Source organism: Monodon monoceros, unplaced genomic scaffold (assembly GCF_005190385.1).
Source record: "Monodon monoceros isolate NGI ecotype Baffin Bay Population unplaced genomic scaffold, NGI_Narwhal_1 Super_Scaffold_20, whole genome shotgun sequence".
NCBI classification, from domain to species: Eukaryota; Metazoa; Chordata; class Mammalia; order Artiodactyla; family Monodontidae; genus Monodon; species Monodon monoceros.
Genome location: NW_021703777.1, coordinates 137,076,357 through 137,097,851, shown reverse-complemented (window position 1 = coordinate 137,097,851; position 21,495 = coordinate 137,076,357). Strand labels below are relative to the sequence as shown.

Sequence of the window (21,495 nt, the reverse complement as noted above, 5' to 3'; positions counted from 1 at the left end):
TGGATGGATGGATGGATGGATGGATAGATGGATGGATGGGTGGATGGATGGATGGATGGATGGATGGATGGATGGATGGATGGATGGATGGGTGGGTGGATGGATGGATGGATGGACGGACGGACGGACGGATGGACGGATGGATGGATGGGAAGTTTGTTACACAGGTACTCCAGGCAGTCTGATCATCCAGTGCATCACTGGGCAGCAGTGGGTGTTTGGTTTTGGAGGAAGAGGAGACAGAAGCAGCCCAGCGCCTGTGCAGAAAGCACACAGCACCCTCTAGGTGTGAGCACAGAGGGCCCCTCAGAGACTGTCCCAGGGAGAGGGGCACAGCCTTCCCAGCTGTGCTGCTTCCCTGTGGTTTTCCAGCTTCTGCCCTGCCTCCACCTTCACACCTCAGGGAGCATCTGCTTCCCCAAGGCCAAGTGAGGGAACGGTCTTTCTCTATGCCCTGGAGAACAAGTGCAGCAGGCTGGCATTTTCTAAAGACATTGTACAAAAAACAAAGGGAAAACACAAAAGAAATAAACTGTAGAAAGTATTAACAGAATAAAAAATTTCCAAATAATTTCTGGCCCTAAAAACCACAGTGGAAGCAATAAGAGGCTCCCTTGGGCCCATGTTCTATTGTCCAGAGATAACTGCTCACCCTTCTGCCACCCCTCGGCCTCCGGACCTTCAGCCACCATCCCCTTTCCCCCGTCACTGGGCCAGGTGCCCACACATCCTGCCCCATTCAGATACCCATGGCTGAAATGGACCTCGTCTTCTGAAAAATCCCAGCCCCCTCTCCTGGGGTCCGTGTCTCAATCTGGAGCTTCGCAATAGGACGGAGGCCCAGATGCCCTGCTCTTGGCTTTGGCTCCACCCCTCTGGCTGCCTGCCACCCCGGGTGCACCCGGCAGGTGCTACCCACGAGAAAGGCCAGTGGTGGGGCGGGGACGGGACGTGGGCCTTTCCCACAGCTGTCAGCTGGGAGAGCGACGGTGGGACCGGGCGCTCGGTGCCTGGAGCCCACATCTCCGCCTCCCTCAGGTCTTGGTGCGGTTCCTGTTCTCCGTGAGCAAGGGGTACCGGAGAATCACCTACCACAACTGGCGCCACGGCTTCAACGTGGCCCAGACGATGTTCACGCTTCTCATGGTGCGTGGGTGCGGCGGGGGTGGGGAGAGGGCTCACCTGTCTGATCAGGGTGGTGAAGACCCTCCCACTTTCAAGGGCAGCACCCTAGGTGGTGGCTCCTCCACGTGGGAGGTGGGGGCCTTCAAGGGCAGAGGCCCCTCTGACTGGCGCACACCCCCAGCCCGGGAAGTGGATGGAGAGCACGTGAGCTGGGAAGGGGCAGTGGGGTCGGGCCCAGCTCCCCGCCTCCCACGCCCCTGCCCCCACCCAGCAGAGCAGGGAAGCAAGGGCAGGCGAGGGTGCTGACGGGCTGCAGGATCGTGGGCTCCTGTCTCTGCAGACGGGCAAACTGAAGAGCTACTACACAGACCTGGAGGCCTTCGCCATGGTGACCGCCGGCCTGTGCCATGACATCGACCACCGGGGCACCAACAACCTGTACCAGATGAAGTAGGCGCGCTCCTGGGGCGCCCACGTGGCTGTGCGCTGGAGGCAGCCACAGCGTCCCCGGGGAGGGGCCTGCGGAGAGCTTGCCTCCCAGCAGAGCGGCTGGGGAGAGTGCTCGCCTCTGAGGGACTGCCACACCCACAGGGGTGCCCCTTCCTCATGGGGGGAGCTGGGGGCAAACAGGCTGCTCTGGGGCTCCTGACCACTGCTTGCTTTTCATTAAACCTCCGTGACAGATCCCAGAACCCTTTAGCCAAGCTCCATGGCTCCTCGATTTTGGAACGACATCACCTGGAGTTCGGGAAGTTCCTGCTCTCCGAGGAGGTGCGTGCCCTCCCTTTGCTCTCTTGCTGTATTTCCTGGCCGACTGACCTTCGCTTGCACCCCTGGAACTCCACTGCCAGCGTCCACACCACACAGCTCTGGCACTGGAGAAGGGAGGCAGGCTTTGTGGTGGTGGCGATGGGGGTGATGGGACGGGCCTGGTGATTCCAGTTTGGAAATGCCCTCACGGGGGGGTGGGGTGGGCTCAGGTCCCCGGAGTGTTGGGGGGGAGAAGGGGGGGGGGGGCCTCCCGGTGCAATGTGCGGCCACCTGGGCCTGGGGCCCATGACCCTTGGGTAGAAGCTGGCCAGCAACGCCAAGAGGGACAGACGGATGACCTCCAGGAGGGTTGGGGGAGGGGAAAGGACGGGGGGTACGGGGGACGCACCTGTGACCAGAGCCCTGCCTGCAGACCCTGAACATCTATCAGAACCTGAACCGGCGGCAGCATGAGCACGTGATCCACCTCATGGACATCGCCATCATCGCCACAGACCTGGCGCTCTACTTCAAGTGGGTACCACTGCCCACCCGCCTCGTGGAGACCACCAGGAGGCCCCATGGGGAGGGAGCCTGGCTGGGGGGCACCTGGGACTCCAGGCAGACAACCTGCCCCGGGGCCCCACAAAGCCTGCACTCCCCACCTCGGTTCCTCTCCTGGAAGGGCGTGTGGGGTTGAGATCAAGGAGGACGTGTGGTCCTGCGTGGCGTGAGGGGGCGGGGGTCGACTCCCTCCCTTTGTCCTTGGGGTTCAGGAAGAGGACGATGTTCCAGAAGATCGTGGATGAGTCCCAGAACTACGAGGACAGGAACAGCTGGGTGGAGTACCTGTCCCTGGAGACAACGCGCAAGGAGATAGTCATGTGAGTGCCGGGCGACGCCTCCCCTGCAGGACCGGGAGCCCCAGGGCCCAGACGCTCCACAGCAGGAACAGCCCACTTCTCACAGCTTCAGCGCCTCCTACCAACGCTTCGCCTCACCCGCTCTCCTTTCAGGGGAGCAGCAGCAGGACTTGGGGGTGGACAGGCCTTGTCCACAATTAAATACCGTGCTCGCTTCATGAGCCTCCGTCCCTTCACCTGCAAAGTGCAGATTCAGAACTGCGTCCAGCCCCAGGCCTGTCCCAGAGGTCCAATTAGGAAGTATGTGTAAATCACCGGTCCCCAAGAAGCACTTGCTGACCTTCCTGTCCCTGGCTGCCTAGGGAGAGGGGCGAGGAGACGGGGAGCGTGGGGGAGGCCTGGAGTGGTGTGCAGGGTAGCACCGTCCACTGCCGGGAGGACACTGGGACTTGGACCTGTGCCTCCACGGTCACCGGGCCTTGCAGAGGTGGAGGGGAAGGGGGGAGGCCAGTGTGGATGTGCCTGGAGCTCCGTCTGCCCACAGGGCCATGATGATGACGGCGTGTGACCTGTCTGCCATCACCAAGCCCTGGGAAGTCCAGAGCAAGGTCAGAGTCACGCAGGGCCCCAGACGTCTTGCCAGTCCTCACGGGGTTGCATCCAGGTGGAGCCTGGGATGCGGAAACAGAGCCATTCGTCTGCAAGTAGTGCCGAGGGCTGCTGCCCAGCTCTGGGGCCCAGCCAGTGCCGCCACGGTGGAATGGGCTGCCGCACTCCCAACCTGAATAGTAGGGACACCAGAGTCTGGGGTGCAGAAGACCAAGGGCACCGGCCAATCTGACATGATCTCAGGACAATATCTGACCATCACCGAATCCACAGCACGCCTGCCTTCCGTGTGCCTTTCAGGTCGCTCTGCTGGTGGCAGCTGAGTTCTGGGAACAAGGGGACCTGGAGAGGACGGTTCTGGATCAGCAGCCCATCGTGAGTGTTGCTTCCAGAATCCTCCATATACCCATCACGGTGCTTGGGAGCCTCAGACAGGGGACCCCCGGGTGTCTGGGGTCCTGGGACCTAACTCTCACTTTGTGGGGTCACGTGACATGAATCTGGTGAGAATTTAGCTGGGACCGAATCTGGGTAAATTGCGGAAAAGGCAGGGATTGGGTAAAACTGTGATGCCTGCAGTGATGGAAAGCCGTTGCCGAAGCTGCAGAGCCGCACTGTGGCTCATGACCGAAAGCCTCCACGGGCCCAGGCAGCTCTGCAGTGAGCCCTGCCCGGCCGTGAGCTGCTCCAGGAAGGCCCAGGGCGGGGCAGGCCTGGCCCGTGGGGAGAGAGCTGGTGGCTGGAGTCCAGGGCTCCCCCCGGCTGTGGCTGAGGCTGCAGGGAGGAGGGGGAGAGGAGGCGGGGACCGGGGGGTAGGGCTGTCCAGTACTGGAAGGACCCTGGGGCTTGGACCTGTGCGCACGGTCGCCAGGTCACAGGGGCAGAGGGGAGGGAGGGAGGCCCGTCTGGGCGTGACTGGAACTCAGTCTGCCTTCAGGGCTATAACGATGCCGGGACCTTCAGCTCAGCAATGTGGGGGTCAGGAACCTGTTGCTAGACCGAAGTGGCACCTGCATGGGGACAAGGACACGAGCATTACCCAACAATGGGCAGAAGAGATGGAGAGAGATTTTTGTCTCACAAGCCAACTCCAGCCACTGAAGAGCTCTCTGAGCACCGGGCTGGGAAGGCTCTGGGGCCAGGCGCAGGCTGCAGGAAAGGGTGCCCTGACCAACTAGCAAAGTCTATTGGGGGAAGGGCAGGCAGCCTGTCAGTCTCCTCCGGGCCAGGCCTGTAGGGTCCTGCGTGGCTCACTCCAGCACGCCGAGCTCCAGACAGAGGGCAACTCCGAGGAAGGGCCTGCCAGGAGGCAACCGGGGGTGGGGCTGGGGGAGGGGGGGTCCAGAGTCTGGACACCAAGGACAGCTCCTTCAAGAGCATGGGGGTTTGCCCCCTTGGGAGTCACGGGCCAGGCCTTGGGTCAGCACCATGGATAGCTCAAGGGGGGGGGGGCAAGCTGGAGGAAGGGGCTCTGCGCTCCACGCCTGGCTGATGTGGCCTGAGCCCAGCGCTGCCTAGGGCAGCTCCCCAGAACGGGGCAGTGGGTCGGAAGGGAAGGGGCGTCCTGGCTTTCCCTTCCAAGGCCAGCTCATCCCCAGGGCGCTGCTCTCTTGTCTCCGTGGACAATTTCACCGAGCCGGGGTGGGGCTGAGTCCTGGGGGCTTGGGGAGGTGTCAGGCACGCCTGCCACCAGGTGCCTCACGGTGTCCCTGCTCCCCCACAAGCCGATGATGGACCGGAACAAGGCGGCCGAGCTCCCCAAACTGCAGGTCGGCTTCATTGACTTTGTGTGCACGTTCGTGTACAAGGTGAGGGGGTGGCCCAGGGCCTGGCTGGGCTTGCAGGGGAGGGGCGGGGGATGGGCGGGGGCGTGCGGGGGGGACGGTGGCTCCCATCCCCCTTGAGTCTGCACTCGGAATCGAAATCCTCAGCGTCACCCCAAGGGGTCCCCTCCCCATCAACCCCCCCAGTTTCTCCCTCCCAGAACGTCCTGTTCACCTCGAGGTCGTAACTCAAATGTCCCTTCCCAAACCCCGTCTAAGGCGCCCCTGCCCAGGGCTGCACGCTGTTTTCAGGGCACTGACTGCAGTATACGTGCAGTGCATTTGTGCAGTGTCTGCACCCTGGGAGGAGGGGTGTCCACTGTCGCCAGCTGGGTGCACGCAGCCCAGCAAACACCCGGGTACAGCCCAGTGACAGTGGACGCATGCCAAGGAGCTGGGACAGGTGCTGTGACATCAGCTCCAGGGACTGGCAAGGGAGGGAGGGGGCAGAGCCCTCCCGACTGACACACACCATGACGCCACAGGCCCCACCCATCTTGGGGGGGGCAGACCCCACACTCCGAGGAGGTTTTCAGGTTGAGTTGAGTGACGTCCCTCCTGCCCCACTCCTCACCCCAGCCCCCGAGGTCTCACGCTTCCCTTTACCGAAACACCAGCTCCCTTTTCTGCCCCCGCCAAGGCGGGGCTGTCAGTGCTGGGGAGGGAGGCGGGACCAGGGTGCACATGCCGGTCCTGAGGTGGTCACTGCCGGGGACCACCAGGCACTCCCCTCCCACTGCCTTCCCCACCTGTGTCCACCCACACAGCCTGCGGGCGTTCACACGTGTTCCTGGGCGAGCGTGGGCTCTGTGTGACATGCGAGGTGCGTATGAGAGAGGGCGAAGGAGCCCCAAGACCTGCACGTCTGGGTCGCCTTCCCAGCCCCCCTGCCGGGGGAACGTCCCTTCTGTTTTGATGCTTTCTACTCTATTCTTGGGGACCTCGCCCCACAGCTCCTGTTCTAACCTCAAGGACACAAACCCCCACGTCCTTCTCCCTTTTCAGGCCTCTGCTGGGCACGTGGCACCTCCATGCCCCACCCCAGCCCAGCCCTCCCAGGAGCCGCTGGGGCTGTGGCCCGACTTCTCGGTTCCCTTTCCAGGAGTTCTCCCGCTTCCACGAGGAGATCCTGCCCATGTTCGACCGGCTGCAGAACAACAGGAAGGAGTGGAAGACCCTGGCCGACGAGTACGAGGTGAAGGTGAAGGCCCTGGAGGAGGAGCAGAGGAAGGAGGCGGAGAGGACAGCGACCAAAAAAGGTCTGCGCTCCACACCTGCCGCCGCCAAGACCACACAGCCGGGCCTCGGCCTGCGGGGGCGGGCACGAGGCAACAGAGTTCAACCCGGAGAAAAGCCAGCCTTCAGGAGGCCCTGTGGTCGGCGCACCAGGGCTCCTGGCTGCACAGGGCACAGGCGGCCACGTGGGGAGGCCCATCCCACAGGAACAGCCCTGCTGATTCAGTGTAGCTGGCGAGCACGGGGGCGCGCTTGGGGTCCTAGCCGGGGACTCAGGAGGGAAGTAACTGAGTGTTACTTCCTCTATAAAAGGGAGGAAAGCCCCGCTGAAATATCGCGAACTCTTTAACAGCTCCTCTGTTCCATAATCAGCCAGCAGTGCCCTCTTAAGGAGCTCAGAAACTCTACCTACGCTCCCACGCCAGCTTCAGGGATAAACAGCAGACGCATAGAAAATGACAGGAAGCGAGCTAGGAGTCAGTGCGCGGTGTCTTTCCCTGCGCTGCTGCACTTGTTCACCTTCACCCTGCACTGCGGGAACGTGGCTCTATTGGAACCGCTCAGCGCGCCCCCCAAATCAGGACCTGTGAGCTGCTGCCTTGGTTTTTGCTTGCGCTCTGCGACTTTTGTCGCCATTCCCTGAAACGTCCCGCAGGGGAGGGAACCAATAGAAACAAGCCAGCTTCAGAGAGGCCCGGGCTGGAGTGTCACCAAGGGCTAAACTAGTAACTGCTGGGCTAATCTGGCTTAGGCCAACCAGCCCGTCTCCGCCCTTCCTCCTGCAGGGTGTGTGGAGGGGAGGAGCTTGGCGCGCCCGTTTCTCACTCCCCGCTCACCATCCTGTCTTCTCTTGCAGCCGGCACAGAAGTTTGCAACGGCGGCCCGGCACCCCAGTCTTCCACCTGCTGCATCCTGTGAGCCGGTCAGCGGGCCCCCTGCCCCCTCACCCCACTGGGGCTGTGCCTCTAACCGCTGGTACAAGAGGTTAAGAAGCCTGAGAAAATAACTGAAGACCATTTTGGATATTTTCAATTTAAGGTTTGTGTGTTTACGAACCAAAGCCAACTATGAATGGTCTGAACGCTACAGCCTACCTTACACTCATCCACATTTTGGATGCACAGTAATGCCACCAGGATCTTCAAAAAGGGTCTGTAAACTGTGTGTCTAAAAGCACGGGGTGAATATATTCACACTGCACATGCATCTATGTATATATGGGTGGAGAAATGGATACACAGATGCCAATTCCCATCTGGTCTAGGAAAAAATACGTGCACAAAAATTGAGAATAAAATCAAAAGAAAACACACTGCCCTTTTTTTTTACTTGGTGGAGGACGCTCATTTGTGACCAACCGCAAAATCCTGCCAGAAAGGTCCAGGCTGTGAGAACAGCAGTGATCAGACGTGAGCTATCTGTGCAAAAATAATCTGTAATGAACGCTGCCCGGGAGCTGCTCTGAACCGCGCTGACGGACCAGCGCCTGTGGTCTGCCCAAGTCCTCCTGCACCACTGAGGTTTCCTTCATGGGAGCAACCACATGCCTCCAAGGACCTAATTAATGGTTCTGAGCCGGGAAGAAAAGCGAGTCAGACCCAAATGGGGTAATGCAAGACTCACGCTTGAAATGGGTCCTAAAATACCTGATAGAAATTAAGGACCTTTAGCTCATAACGTTAGCTCCAAAGCAAATGTTTCCAGATACTGGAAACTCTTCTTGGCTGCAGCCTTGGCCAGAACTGCAAGGCCAAATGAGTTGTTTTAAGGCCGGTTCAAGATGCTGCCCTCTGCCAGCACTCCCGGCGGGGGTGGGGGGTGGGGGCGGATGGACACGCCCCACAAAACCTTCAGCTCACAGTGGCACCTGGTGGTGACAAGGGCCTGTGACTGGGGGCTCCTCCAGGTTCCCAGGGGGACCCAGTGCCAGCTACCCACCAACCTCAGGATACCCCAGGGGGTGTGCACCATCACGCACTCCAGCCTCACCTTAACTGAAAACAGGGCTGTACGCCACTTCTCACTTTCTCCTCACGTTTGCAGATGAACTCATTTGACAAATAAACTGGGGCTCTAAGCCTAGGCAATCCGCTCCTGGCACAAAACTGGGAACAGCGACTTCTGACACCAGGCCTGGGGATGAAAGGCCACAGCCACCAGGGGTGGAGTCTGCCGTCTGCTCAGGCACAAAGGCCTAAGCCCCCTGAACACCTAGCTGCACCCCAGCCTGGTCCTCAGGAGGCCACATCCCCTCCCTGGGGTCAAGGGGAGAACGTGCAGGAGGGCGATGGAGATCCAGGTCCCAACCGTAAAGGCATCAGGCCATCTCCACCCCCACCATCTGCAAACCCTGCTCCTCCCCTGCCCATCCAAGGGTCTGGGCCAGGCTCGGAGCACAGAAGACCGAGCAGTGCTCACAACGCCTGGCCAGCTGTGTCTCCGCTACAGACTGCATCCTTTGGCCTCCGCCACAGATACCCCGGAGCAGGCGATGGAGGTTCTGTGCATCCCGCCCGGTTTATGCACTGGTCACTGACTGGTTCTTCTGGAATCCCTCCCCACCCACACCCCACATAACCTGAGAAGGTAGGAACACAACTGCTGAGTCCGAGCCCAGAAACCAAACAACCGAGGACAGTAAAGGGAAGTCACAGAATCACACAGTACAGGAGGCTTTATTCATCCACACTGTTCCGGGGAAAGGCGGGCTCACTTTAATATGCTGTCCTCTTGGGCTGAAAGATTGGAAGGAAAACAGACGCGCCATTACACACTCGGGCCATCCAAAGGGCCCACTTTCGACGTTTGGCGTTAAACCACCCAGTATCTCACTCCGTGGTGGGCCTGGCTAAGCTCTGCTGCACTCCCGTCCTGGGCCCTCCTCACCCCGCCCGTCCTGACCGCAAGCTGCCGCCGCAGGCAGGGAGAGGTGAGCCTGGTTCTGGTCCTGGGGTGAGCTGAGGGTGGCCAACAGTTCACGCCCCAGGCCTCACTAAAGGGAGTTAGCACCATGCACCCCCAACACCCACACCTGCTCTCCCTCCCACTCCCCCAGAAGAGGACCCAGGGGCCAGCAGGGACCAAGACAGCGGCCCTTCCCCTCCACTGTGGGGCTCATCTGGACCAGCAGCTGTTTCTGGAAATGCGGGTGGAGAACAAATCCACGAGGTTCGGCAACACGAGTACCTTCTGCCAATTCTCTCTCAATGCGCCTCTGCTCATCCTGCTTCTTCTTCTCCTCAGCTGCTATCCTCCTCTCCTCCTCTGCCCGGGGTTTCAGGTAATCTGTTAAAGGAAAGGGAAAGGGAGGGATGATATCAGTGAACTTTTTCACCGACGCACTGAGTAAAAGGAATTCAGTGCACAAGCAAAGTCATCTTCAAGTGCACCGTGAACACCAGAGGTACCTGTTTTACCTAGATATGCGTAAAGGCCTGACACTCCTCAACACAGAGCCCCACCTGGAGGGCAGCTACAGGGTCCCCGCTGCCACCCCGGGCGTCTTGCCGCCCCTCACTCAGGTCTCTGTGCTGCAAGGGGCTGCCCGACCAAACTACACGCCTGCCGCGGCGGCGCTCAAGGGTCCAGCCCGCTCGGGTTTCTGGGTCTGGCGCCTCCCGCCCTGCCCCCTCTCCTGCCCGGCACCCGGGACCCCGCACCGTCGTCGAGAAGCCCCGTGAGCGCCCCGTGGGCTGGGACGGCTTTATACGCCCGTGGTCACTCACCGTAGCGCTTGGCTCCGTAAACCACGCCGAGGAACAAGGCGGAGTAACGGCCGAGCTGCGGGGAAAGGGCGGTCAGGACCGGCGGAGCGGAACCGGGGTCCGGGGGTTTTCTCAGCCCGCGGGGGGTCCCGGGCGCGGGGGACGCGTGCGGGGAAGGAGGGGGCTCGCACCCGCGGCGTCTGGGGCCGATGCGGGGGGGCGGGGGAAAATCGCAGCCTCCGGGTCGGGGCGCGGGGGCGGGGTGGGAGAGGGGTGGTTGTCCTGCCGAGCGGAGGCCGGGCCGGAGATCTCGAGCTCCGCGGAGTCGCTCACGCGCGGGCCTACGCGGAGCCGAGCACCCGGCCGCGGCCGCGAAACCTGGTTCACCTTGATGAGCGGAGAGACCTGCACTGGCGGAACCATCTTGCCCGTGACCTTCGCGCCGGAAGCACAACGCGGACCGAGGAGGACGCTCCAAGGGCCCGAAAAACATTGGAGACGCAGAAGCTCACCCGGGTGGGCGCATGCGCCGTCAGCAGCGAGAAGGCGCCGGAGCCGCCCCCTGGCGGCCGGAGGGAGAACGGCGCGCGCACCCGTTCGCGGAGGGGTGACGTCACCAGGCGCGCGGCTCGCGACTGGCTCCGCATGCGCAGTGGCCCAGGCGGCACGTGCTTGTTCCCCAGAGCGGGTGCGACCCCTCCAGGCACTGACGTTTTCAGACCAGTTTGAGCACACATCGAGGCCCGCACACCACAGGTACAAATATTTGAAAAGTATAAGTCCACATTACAAAGTGCGAAATAGAGTTCTCGCTATCCTCCTTCCCTGGGCTGTCCCGCCCCGCCCACTGCTGCAGGGCGGCCCCAGCCACGCCGAGGCTAGTCCAGGCCCGCAACAGCCCCAGGCCAGCCCAGAGGACAGCCCTGGAAGGGCTGGGCAGGGAATCCGGGGTCCGGGTACAAAATGTAACCTGAGTGCAGGCCGGCTCCCAGCAGAGAGGGGTGGCCGTGGCCGGCCCCTCTGGGCTCACAGAGAGGCCAGGCCGACCATGTGGCCTCCGAGTCGCTTCCCAGGACCGCACTGCCTCGGGTGCCCCCTCCTGCCACACCCACCCCCGGTCCCAGACCCAGCCCCCCGGCAGAGCTAGAGTTTCCTCACCCTAGGAGCCTCTCCAGCAGAAGGGGGCTCAGGTCTTCCTGAGAAGGCCACCCTAGCAGAACCTGCTCCCTGGGTCTCCCCGACTCCGGCCCTCAGGATCATGGAGCCCCAAGCTTCAAGGTTCACATCAGACAGGTCCTCGCTCACTTCTGCTGCCGTCTGTTGGGGAGGCAGGGGTTGCACTGGTGGGGTACTCTGGCCCCCTCAGAGGAGAAGACTGTCTCCCCCAGATCTGTGGTCAGCCCCAGCGAAGACACAGCTGACCAAGACCAGGTGTGCAAAGAGGCCGCCCAGAGATGGGCAGTGGTGGCCAGACAGCCTCCCAACTGAGCCTGCTGTGCTGACACACAGTTCCCATGGCAACGGGGCTTGGGGGTCTGGTGGTAGGACCACCCATGCCTTGGGCCCTGTGCTGCTCCAGGCATAAACTCCCGGAGAACCAGGGGCTCGGGGCTCACAAGCATCCCTGCTCCACTGCCAGGGGAGATCACTTCCGATTCTAAAGAGAATAGAATGCAGGGACAAAAATTCCAGGGCACACAGAATGTGCTCAGTAAATCTGCACCAAGGGGAAGCCCCTCGGCAGCCACCAGGGGCCTGAGCAGACCCTGCTCCGTCTCCATTTGCTGGGGAGTCCTGGCTCTGGGCCTTCCACTGGGAAGCTAGTAAATCACCTGTGCTGTTTCCTGGGCTGGGAGTGGGAACGCCAAGGTGGATCCTACGGGGCAGCTGGGCTCTTTTCTGAACCCTCTGAGGACTCCTGCCTGACACCCGTCCTCTGTGGCCTCTGGGGGGCCTGGGGTGGGGGGAGGGCCTCTTGACCCGCCCCCTCCCCACTCATTCCTTCCCAAGGAAGCTGTAGGCACACATTGACTCCACAAGGCACAAAGTAACCCTCCTCCACTGGCCACATGCTGTGTCAATGCTGAGCACCACCCCTCCACCTCCATCTTGCTCTGGAGCAGCCAGGCAGATGACCTCAGGTGGCGAATGTGTTTTCCCTTCCCTGGATTTTAAAATAAACCAGATTCCTCAGCAACTCCTTTTTCCAGAATCAAAAATAAATTTCTCTGGGGCTGAAGGTGGGGCCAGAGTGCTGGTGGGGGGACCACATACCAGTAGCTTCCACGGTGCCGGGGGGAGTGGCGGCCAGCGGAGGGCACGCACAGGCCCAGGAACACACGCTTACGGAAACCGCCCAGGGAAGACCCCTGAAGCCGGGGAGACCCACATTGGCCCGGAGTCCTTCCTGGGGACTGCAGGGTGGGGTCGGGGCGGGGGCATCCAACCTGGCTCAGGACGCAGGGGCCGCCTGCTGACACCCCTGCACCTGTCAGGGCAGCTGTCCGTGCTGAGTCCCGATATTCTCCCAGGAGCCAGGCTCTGTGGCTATCTTTAGAGCCGTGCTCAGACCGAGGCCGGCCGCAGGACACCTCCCCAGGGGCTCAGCTAGCCTCCTCCGGCCCTCCCCAAGCCTGGGCCTCCTGAGCACAGACCCCACGGGCCTACCCCTCTCTCGGTGTGCTGTTCCCCACTCCCACAGCCCAGCCAAGGTCTGTCCCGGCATCGCACCCAGACCCGCCTGGCTGGGAGTGATGGGGTCCCCGTGCAGCCCAGGCCCAGGTGTCCCACATCGGTCACACGTTAGCCCTCCAGGGGTCCTCCAGACAGAGCCCCCAGGAGCCCCCAGGTCCCTCCAGGTGAGTCACGCATCCCCAGCCAGGTTCCTCAAATGGTGAGCTGGCCCTGGGATCGCGGATGGCAGCACCTCAGCAGCACCACATGACAGAGGGCGTGTGCCCCTCGCCTTCCAGGCGCAGCAGGTGCTGTGTGGCTCGGAGATGTGCCCCTGACGACCCCCACCCAGTGATTGCAGCTCATCCCAACCCCACCCAGACCTGGCCCCGGAGGCTCAGAAAACTTGTTCTCCAGGTATGAAACCACCGTGGAATCCCATCTGCCCACTTCATCCACCCACTGGCCTCCTCCTCCTGTTTGGCCTGCACACCCACCACCCCCACCCCTTCCTGCCACTAGCTCTGCACTTCCCCACTATCAAGGACCAGGGCATCTTCTCCCTGGCTTTGTGGTGGCCTCCAACATCTGGCACCACCAACGGGCACCTGGGCCAGGTCCCCTCCCCAGACTCTGCCCCTGGGGCCATGCTGTAGCAGGAAGATCTGGCTGAGTGCTGGGCCCAGCCCAGCCCACATGGGCCATCCTCCATCCCAGAAATGTCATCCCCCTCTGAGGGCCAGGCAAGGAGCTCCCTGCCGTGGAGACAGGAGGGCTGGCCCCAGGGCTGGGGTCAGGGCCTGGGACGTCTCTGCCACCAAGGCGGGGAGGCAAGGGCAGACAGACATACTTGGGAAGCGCTTGCTGACTGGCCACCAGAGTCATTCACAGTAACTGTGTGCAGGTCTGGTTCCCGCAGTCCCCAGGCCCTTGACCCATGTGCAGGTCACCCCAGAGATGCACAGAGCACAGACTCCAGGGTAGGGGGCAGGGGGGGAGGTGCCTGGAGGCCGGGGGCCTATTGGGCCAGCAGGATGGGGGCGTCTGACTCACTGCTGGCTGCCAAAGCTCGCTCTGCAGTTGTCCAGTCCCCCGGGTAGCCCTGAGCCTGTCCTTGTAGGGAGTGGCAGCCGGAGTCTGAGCTGTCCTGGGGGACTGGGTAAGAGCTTAAGACGGACGACCTCAGCAGGGAGGGCACAGACCATTGCGTCAGGCAGACCCAGGCATGGTGAGTGTGCTGTGTGTACACACATAAGTGTGTCTGTACCTGATGTGCGTGGGGGACCGTGTGGATGGGTGTGTGTGCACGTGTCACATGCATGAGTGTGTTTTGCCTGATTACGTGTGCACACAAGTTGAGTTTGTGCACATGTGTGAGGGTCTGTGTGTGCTGGGGTTTGGGGGAGATCTGTGCCCTATGAAAGCCCTGGTGACAGCCTGGGGCTGGAAGGTGGGGGTCCTGGCCTTCACCCTAGTGGGATCCCCAGAACAAGCCCTTCCACCTTCTGGCCGCCAGCACGGTTCATTTGCTCCCTGGTCCTCCTGGCTGGACTGCAGACTGAGCAGGGCATAGTTCAGGGTGAACCCTGGGTGCTGTGCTCTGTCAGGGGCCCCCCACGGGTCCCTCTGACCATGCCAAGCACGGGCAGCTGCCCCAGCCCAGGGACACGGGCTTGGGGCCCCCTGGAGCCCCAGATGCCACGGTGCACCCATCCTCTGCATTAAGTCTCCCCAAATGCCTGGCTGCCCCCAAGGAGACCCTCGGGCAGGCTGGGGGACCCTGAGCCTTGGTGCTCTCATCTCAGGCCAGCAGGAAGGCCAAGAAGAAGGAGGGGGCGGCCCTGCGGGCCCAGAGGGCGTCATCCAATGTCTTCTCCAACTTTGAGCAGACCCAGATCCAGGAGTTCAAGGAGGTGAGGCCCTGCTCTTGTACCGGGAACCCCTCCACCCAGAAGCTCATACCTGAGGGGTCCCCTGGGAAGTGTAATGCAGGTGACAAGACCCTCGATCCAGAGCCAGGAAAGGGGGTGCAGCCCAGTGAACCTGGCCTCGGTTCCAGGCGTTCACACTCATGGACCAGAACCGAGACGGCTTCATTGACAAGGAGGACCTGAAGGACATCTACGCCTCCCTGGGTATGTGCCCCGGGGGCAGAACTCCAGCACAGCACCCCGACCCCCCCGCCCTCCGGCTCCAGTCCCAGAGAGCCTCGCTCCGCTCCTGGGCCTTAAAGCCTGACCTGACTTCCCGTGGGCTCTGAGGGGGAGGGGGGCCTCTCCTGGGGAGAAATTCCCCTCTAGTTTGACCAGGGCAGGCAGAGGGCATCACAGGGCGGGTGGTACAACCCAAGCATGGGCGTCCCAGAGCCGGAGATGGTAAAGAGCTCGAGGAAGGCGCTGCTGCCCCTGCGTGGGGGAGGCTGGCACTCCCACCCCCGGCATGGTCAGGAGGCCCAGGAGTGCAGCTGGCAGAGGACACAGAGACCCACCAGAGGCTCGTCCTTCGCAGGCGGCACGGCCCAGCCCGCGGCTCTGCCTCCCTCCCCACCTGGGGACGGCTGTCCTCAGCCTGAGGCGGCCCTGCCCTTGGAGCTGGGCGGGGGGCAGGCTGGTTTCTACCTGGGGGGTGCCCCCTCACACCCAGGTAACAGATCACAGGCCTTCCGGCTTCTCTCCCCCACTCAGTCCACCTCCTGGGGCTGGGGTTTGGGGCTCTGCTGACCCTCAGAACCTGTATCCATCCACCATGCCTGGGCCAAGGGTGCCTGCACTGGCTCACCTCCCTCTCTCTGGTCGCCCCATCCTTGTTCTGGGGTTGCCTGGAGAATGATGGAGGGGGGTGGCCCCGTGGGGCACCTATTCGGACCACAAGGCAGCCAGGGCGGGCGACACTCCTGCCCTGTGACCCCCCCCCCCGCCCCCCCCCGACGTCTGCAACAGGCAAAACCAACGTCAAGGAAGAGGAGCTGGACGCCATGCTCAGGGAGGCCTCGGGGCCCATCAACTTCACCATGTTCCTGAACATGTTTGGGGAGAAGCTGAGCGGTGAGTGTGGGCCAGCCCACAGGTCTGCCAGTGCAGTGTGTGCGCTTACGTGGTTCCAGGCACTTAGAGATCCACACGTCTCACATAAAAACCCAAATTTGCAGATCCCTTGAAAAGCCCCAGGACCTGGCATTCTGGGACCCACATCTGTGGGGCCCTGTCAGCCCCCCAGGGTGGGTGAGCTGACAGCCCAGACCCAACTCTTCGCCCACTGATGGGGGCCTCTGTCCCTCACTGAGAACTCGCCCAGCTCTGGGCCTAGCGGGACCCAAGGGACCCCGAGAACAGTACCCCTGGGGTGGGAGCTGAGGGTCTCCCAGGTGCTCAGAGTGGGAAGGCCATTCAGGGCACTGAGTGGGCAAGGGCGTGGACCCCAAGTCGCCCAGGACTCAAGGCCTCCTGTGGGCAGGCACGGATGCCGAGGAGACCATCCTCAACGCATTCAAGATGCTGGACTCCGACGGCAAAGGCAGCATCAACAAGGACTAGTGAGTGTGGCCGCAGGCGCCCAGGCGTCACCAGGGTAGGAGGGGTGCCAACCGCCCCACCCCGCTTTCAGGTCCTGATTGGCCTGCCCAGGATCCTGAGTCCCTCAGGGTACCCGAGGGCCGGATCAGCCCTACCCACACGGGGCCAGTGGTCACTGCCTTTCAGTGCCATCACTGGGTCTTTAGCCCCTCTGGGGGCTACTTCAGCCAGGCACCGTGAACGGACCTATTCGGTGCGCCAGGCACTGTCCCCCAGGGACGTGGGGGTCAGGGAAGGCTCCCTGTGGGCACCCCCCCACCCCACCCCAGTGCCCAGGACTCACCCGGAGCCAGGCTCCCAAGAGGCACCTGCCCTGTGAGCGGGCGGGATTGAAGGGGGGGCACACCCCCCTTGGAGCAGCCCTGTCCCCCCATGTGGACCCGTCACGGGGCTCCCCCGCGGCCACCCCTCCAGTCAGGGCCGTGCCTGCTCCAGAGCAGCCTAATTTGGCCCCTCCTGTCCTCAGCATCAGGCGGCTGCTCGTGTCCCAGGCCGACAAGATGACTGCTGAGGAGGTCTGTCCCCTCACCCCGCCCCACCTCCGTCCCCAAGGCCCTCTGTGAAGCCCAAGCATGGCTCTCGGGGCTCTGGGGGCTCAGGAGGGGGATGTGCCTCAGCCCCCAGAGGCTGCAGCCTTGGGGAGGGTGGGACGCCCGGTGTCCAGGAAGGGAGACACCCGCCCCGGCCCCAACCCTTGCTCTGCAGGGTCTCCCCCCCACTTCCTTCCCCCCAAGCACAGAAACAAGAAAGAGCCTGGAGTCCAGTTCCTGTAATTAATTCACCTGCTGGCTGCGGCCTCGGGGACCCTCCCACTCCCTCCCACCCCTGCCTGGGCCTCACGACCCCCACCAAACTCGCAGGTTGACCAGATGTTCCAGTTCTCCACCATCGACGCTGCAGGCAACCTGGACTACAAGGCACTAAGCTACGTGCTCACCCACGGGGAGGCGGAGTGAGGGGCACCCCTCCCCCACTGGGCCGCGGCCAGTTCAATAAACGCGAACCCACAAACCGGCCTGCGAGTGTCTCTTTCGGGGGGAGAAGGTGCCCCCCTGGGGGTGGGCGTGTCCGTGGGGGTAGGAGGGTCTTCAGGGGGTGGGAGCGTCTGCGTGGGGCCCACCCTCTGCTTCCGGCCCAGCCTGGCCCCACCTGCTCTCCCCACCTGTGCTCGCGCCTGGCTGGGGGGCTGCTCCTTCAGGGCTCAGCAGAGGTTGAGCATGGCTCTGAGATAGGCTCCTTCAAGGAAGGCCTTCCCCACACCTGTCCACTCCACACTCAGCCATGCTGGGGCCCTCAGAATCCCCAGCCCACTCAGCGCCCCTCAGACGTGCCCCCAGGCCAGGCCGGCCTGCCCATACGCAGCCCCTGCCCCAGCCACCCTGGGTCTGGCCTGGCCACTGGAGTGCCCCGCCTGGTCAGCGGCCTCTTGCCTACACAGCGGCAGCTCTCCTTGCTACATCCACAGGGAGTCCCCTGGGCCAGCCTGCCTGTGTTCGAGGACCCCGGGCCCCCCGGATGCTGGCACTGTCCCGGCCTCAGGTGTGACTGGTGTAGCCGAGGGGACCAGGGCCTGCCTTTCCTGGCCGCCCCTTCACGGCCCCAGGCCCGCTTCTCATCACACCAACTGCTCCCCGGCCTCTGGTCCGCTGCAGGGGCCCCATGACGTCTCGGAGGACTCCCAGGGGGAGGGAGGCGGAGCCAGGATCACCGGCTCCAGGAGGGGCTGCTGGGGCCTGTGGGGGGGCCGCGGCGGGGCCTCGGGGGTGGCTGCCGAGCTTGCCGGGCGCACGTCTTCCTGGACGGAGGGGCTGTGTCGGCCTCGGCCTGCAGGCACCGGTATGGGGTGTACAGGAAGAGCACCCCAAGGCAGCTGAAAAGGACGCACAGGCCGGCCACCAGCAACGTGGACTCCGGGGGGCCGTGGCCCAGCTCTTCCGAGGCTCCCCAAGTGCCAGAGTGCCCCCCGGGTGCAGGGGACCCCGAACCCCACTAACCATGACCTCAGAGTGACCCCGGGGACAGATCCTGTCCCAGCCCCAAGGGGCCCCAAAGGTGGGTTCACAGTCATAAGCCCCAAGGTCACCGCACCGGGCCTGGGGACGAGGGCGTGCAACCATCTCTCTGGTGGCGACCCCACTCCTGTCTCTCACTCTGTCTCCGTCTTTGCCATTCTCACTCTCTGACCCTCCCTGCCTCTCTTTGATCTCATTTCAAAACCAGTCACATGGGGGTTAGAGGTTGAGCTCTCGTAAGGGCCTCAGGGCTGCTCCCACCAGGCTGAGCCTGAGGTTCGGCCTGTTGCCCTCTGACCCCACCCGACCCCCCCAACCCCCGCCATGGGTGCCCTGCACCCGCCCACCAAGGGCAGCGGAAGTCGCCAAGAGGCGCACGGAGGGGAGATTTCCAGGGCTGGGTGGGGGCCGACCTGCTGGTCTGCGCCCTCGGAGCCCCACAGGCTGCGGCCCTCACCCTTCAGGCCAGCGGGTCCTGGCCGTCCCGGCAGGTGGAGAAGGATAGCTCCATGCGGCGCACGGTCAGGGAGGCCAGCAGCGCCATGCTGAGCACACCCTCGGGCTGCCTGCACAGCCACGAGGCCCTCAGCCCTGCCCGGGGCACTGCTTGCTTCCCCGGCACCCGTAGTCATCCCGAGGGCAGGGCGCTGCTCTGGTCACCGTGGGCCCTGCGGCCAGCCCAGGCCAGCACACGGCAGGCGCTCAGGTCACCTGCTGTGTGGCCTGGGGTGGGGTGAGGGGAGGCTCTCTGGGTCCCCAGGGAAGCATTGGGGGATGGGCACTCACCCCAGCACGAGGACCAGGCCCGCGGCCCACCCTCACCCACAGGGAAGGAGCGCTCGACAGCCAGCTGCACGGCGACAGGCGCCGCTGAGAAGCAAAGAGCCCAAGCAGCGAGCAGGTGGCGGCCAGCTGGGACCCCTGGGGGCAGTGAGCCGCACAGACGGATGCGGCAGGAGTCAGAAGTCAGACGTGCCATGGCCCTAGACGCCCAGACCCATCCAGGCCCTGCACCGGGGGGCAGGGCAGTGCCCAGGGTCAGAGTGGGTCTGGATGTCCGTTACGGCCGACCTGCCAACTCCCCCACCCCGGGGCACCCCACTTTGACTCGTGCAAGGTGGCCTCGGCTCAGAGGACTCTCACCAGGGCAAAGGCCATGCAGACCAGAGATGTCAGGCAGAGGCCGATCCTGACAGCTCCAGTGAAATGCTTGGTCTGGTCCACGTACAGGCCAAGAGGCAGCGCCCCCAAGACCCCAAACGCAATGAAGAGAGCCCCGCAGAGGCCTACAAATTCCTGGAGGAGGAGAGGAGGCGGGGGCACCCTGTCATCTAGGCCCCAGGAGGAGGCCCTCACCCTTAGGATGTACGCCGTCACCGGGGAGCCCACGGCAGGGTCACTGAGCGGAGCCTGAGGCCCAGGCAGGATGGCACGGAAGGCTTGGCTGCATCATTGCCTGGGGGAAGAGGTGTCCTCCCCCGGAGGTGCCATTTCCCTGCCTACCCCCAGCCAGGAACTCAACAATTGCTAGAGAAAGGGCCTGCCTACTGCAGACACCCCTCAGTGCCGGTCACCCCTGAAAAACTGGGAACACGAGAGGCCTGAACCCCACACCCAGGGCTGACGCAGACAGTGGAGGGCGCGGCCAGAGGTGCTCTGAGCAGAGCAAGGCCCCCTCCTCTGCAGCTCCAATATCAGCGGGTCCCCCACGGCTGGGGTGGCTGGGGCATGGCGGAAAGCGCCACACGAAATCCCAGTGGAACACACTTGGGCTCTGCCAGCACCCCCTCCCCACGGCCACCACCCTGCTGTCTGCAGACACAAATTTTCACACAGCATGTCAGTAGCACCCACATCACCCCGTCCAGGTGTGGAAACCCAGCGCCTGGGGAGGTCGTGGGCCATTCCACAGCCACCAGCGGGAAAGCAGCGGCGGAAGAGAGCCTGTGGGGTGACAGGCCCCCAAAGCTCCGTCCTGCCGTGGGGCCCCCAGGGCAGGGCCGGCACCCATGCTGGAGTGTCCGTTCACGCAGAGGATCTGCTCCAGGAGGGACGAGAAGCTGGAGAAGATGCCAACGCTGCCCCCAAAGCACGCGGCCAGGGGCCAGGATGATGTAGGCCTTGTTCCCTGCGAGCTAAAGGGGAGGGGCTGCTCAGCCCAGGAGCTCCAGCAGCACAGCCAGAGGCTCCCCGGGGCAGCCCCGCCCCCTTCCCCTCCTGGGATCCCCCTCCTGGGATCCCCCGCCCCGGGATCCCACAGCACACACGCGGCACTGACCAGCTCCAGCCCCGCTAGGAACTTCTGTGCAGTGGAGTGGACAGCCCCCGCGGAGGGCGGGGCGGGGGGCTTGCTCTCCCAGACGCAAGCAGGGGCCAGCAGGGATGATGTAGATGCCCAGCTGCCAGGAGGGTATGCACGAGTGCACACGCGTGTGGGTGCCTCACACCCGCTGCTCCAGGCTCCTTGCCGGCCACCCCCACAGGTCATCCCCAGGTGGACGTCGGCAAGCCCCAGGGCTGTGCTGGGGCTGCTCTGCTTTGCTGCATTTGGAAACCCAGCTTTCAAAATACCACCCAAAGATGACCGCAACAGCGACAGCCTCAGCTCAGTGCTCTCCGGGAGCTCCATCCAACGGCCACCTGGAACCCCTTCCCACCTCTGTGAATGACCCCAACGCTCGCCCAGCTGGAAGCCCCTCTCACCTCGGTGCACCTCCAACCCCCCAGCCCTAAGCCTGCCCCACTGCCCCACCCGATCAAAGCCCTGGCTCTCTCCCTGGACACTCGGCACACCCTTGGCTCTCCGAGTCATTCTGGACCAGATGGAGTCACTCTCCCCTCAGACGCCCCCGAGGTGTCCATCACGCCAGTACTTTGCACCTGGGCTGACCCTTCCCGCCACCCTCCCCTTGCTCAGTGGACACACTGGCCTCTGGCTGCAGGCCCCACCCCTCAGCCTCACGTCCATCTCAGAGTCTGCTGGTCCCTCATCTCCCTCCCTCGCCCCCCACATCTCCCTCCCTCGCCCCCCACATCTCCCTCCATCGCCCCCCACATCTCCCTCCATCGCCCCCCTCATCTCCCTCCCTCGTCCCCCACATCTCCCTCCCTCACTCCCCTCATCTCCC

General features: G+C 63.4%; 4 protein-coding genes across 4 annotated transcripts in view; 2 read left to right on the top strand and 2 right to left on the bottom strand.

The window, feature by feature from the left end:
- The window catches only part of PDE6B (phosphodiesterase 6B), a 37,909-nt gene extending 30,199 nt beyond the window's left edge, over nt 1-7,710 (top strand). The window contains exons 13-22 of the mRNA XM_029235335.1: nt 1,039-1,146; nt 1,466-1,575; nt 1,809-1,896; nt 2,309-2,409; nt 2,652-2,759; nt 3,283-3,346; nt 3,648-3,722; nt 5,072-5,155; nt 6,273-6,429; nt 7,263-7,710. Of these exons, the coding sequence (XP_029091168.1) occupies nt 1,039-1,146; nt 1,466-1,575; nt 1,809-1,896; nt 2,309-2,409; nt 2,652-2,759; nt 3,283-3,346; nt 3,648-3,722; nt 5,072-5,155; nt 6,273-6,429; nt 7,263-7,324 (957 nt within the window). The 3' untranslated portion in view covers nt 7,325-7,710. The remainder of the gene's footprint in view (nt 1-1,038; nt 1,147-1,465; nt 1,576-1,808; nt 1,897-2,308; nt 2,410-2,651; nt 2,760-3,282; nt 3,347-3,647; nt 3,723-5,071; nt 5,156-6,272; nt 6,430-7,262) is intronic.
- Nucleotides 7,711-9,067: 1,357 nt separating this feature from the next.
- On the bottom strand, nt 9,068-11,365 carry ATP5ME (ATP synthase membrane subunit e). The gene is made up of 5 exons (XM_029235848.1): nt 11,269-11,365; nt 10,498-10,816; nt 10,132-10,186; nt 9,593-9,691; nt 9,068-9,141 (listed from the first exon to the last, which is right to left on the bottom strand). The coding sequence occupies exons 2-5, from the start codon at nt 10,531-10,533 to the stop codon at nt 9,116-9,118; spliced, it is 216 nt and encodes a 71-aa protein (XP_029091681.1). The 5' UTR covers nt 10,534-10,816; nt 11,269-11,365; the 3' UTR covers nt 9,068-9,115.
- Nucleotides 11,366-14,335: 2,970 nt separating this feature from the next.
- Nucleotides 14,336-17,361, top strand: MYL5 (myosin light chain 5). The gene is made up of 6 exons (XM_029235847.1): nt 14,336-14,696; nt 14,843-14,918; nt 15,723-15,827; nt 16,237-16,315; nt 16,822-16,870; nt 17,216-17,361. Exons 2-6 carry the CDS (start codon nt 14,855-14,857, stop codon nt 17,309-17,311), a joined length of 393 nt encoding a protein of 130 aa, XP_029091680.1. The 5' UTR covers nt 14,336-14,696; nt 14,843-14,854; the 3' UTR covers nt 17,312-17,361.
- A 641-nt stretch (nt 17,362-18,002) lies between these two features.
- The window catches only part of SLC49A3 (solute carrier family 49 member 3), a 9,964-nt gene continuing 6,471 nt past the window's right edge, over nt 18,003-21,495 (bottom strand). The window contains 10 exon segments of the mRNA XM_029234730.1: nt 18,003-18,263; nt 18,825-18,933; nt 19,154-19,181; nt 19,184-19,246; nt 19,249-19,288; nt 19,511-19,653; nt 20,369-20,474; nt 20,476-20,502; nt 20,646-20,739; nt 20,741-20,766. Coding sequence (XP_029090563.1) covers nt 18,060-18,263; nt 18,825-18,933; nt 19,154-19,181; nt 19,184-19,246; nt 19,249-19,288; nt 19,511-19,653; nt 20,369-20,474; nt 20,476-20,502; nt 20,646-20,739; nt 20,741-20,766 — 840 coding nt within the window. The 3' untranslated portion in view covers nt 18,003-18,059.

Bases quoted from the DNA above. Each gene is read 5' to 3' on its own strand.
- ATP5ME (XM_029235848.1), bottom strand. From the start codon at position 10,533: ATGGTTCCGCCAGTGCAGGTCTCTCCGCTCATCAAG. The intron at 9,692-10,131 runs GTGAGTGACCAC...TTCCTTTAACAG, and splicing joins TTACGGAGCCAAGCGCTACG to ATTACCTGAAACCCCGGGCA. The intron at 9,142-9,592 runs GTACTCGTGTTG...CCAATCTTTCAG, and splicing joins TGAGAGAGAATTGGCAGAAG to CCCAAGAGGACAGCATATTA.
- MYL5 (XM_029235847.1), top strand. From the start codon at position 14,855: ATGGACCAGAACCGAGACGGCTTCATTGACAAGGAGGACCTGAAGGAC. The intron at 14,919-15,722 runs GTATGTGCCCCG...CGTCTGCAACAG, and splicing joins GGACATCTACGCCTCCCTGG to GCAAAACCAACGTCAAGGAA. The intron at 16,871-17,215 runs GTCTGTCCCCTC...CCAAACTCGCAG, and splicing joins ACAAGATGACTGCTGAGGAG to GTTGACCAGATGTTCCAGTT.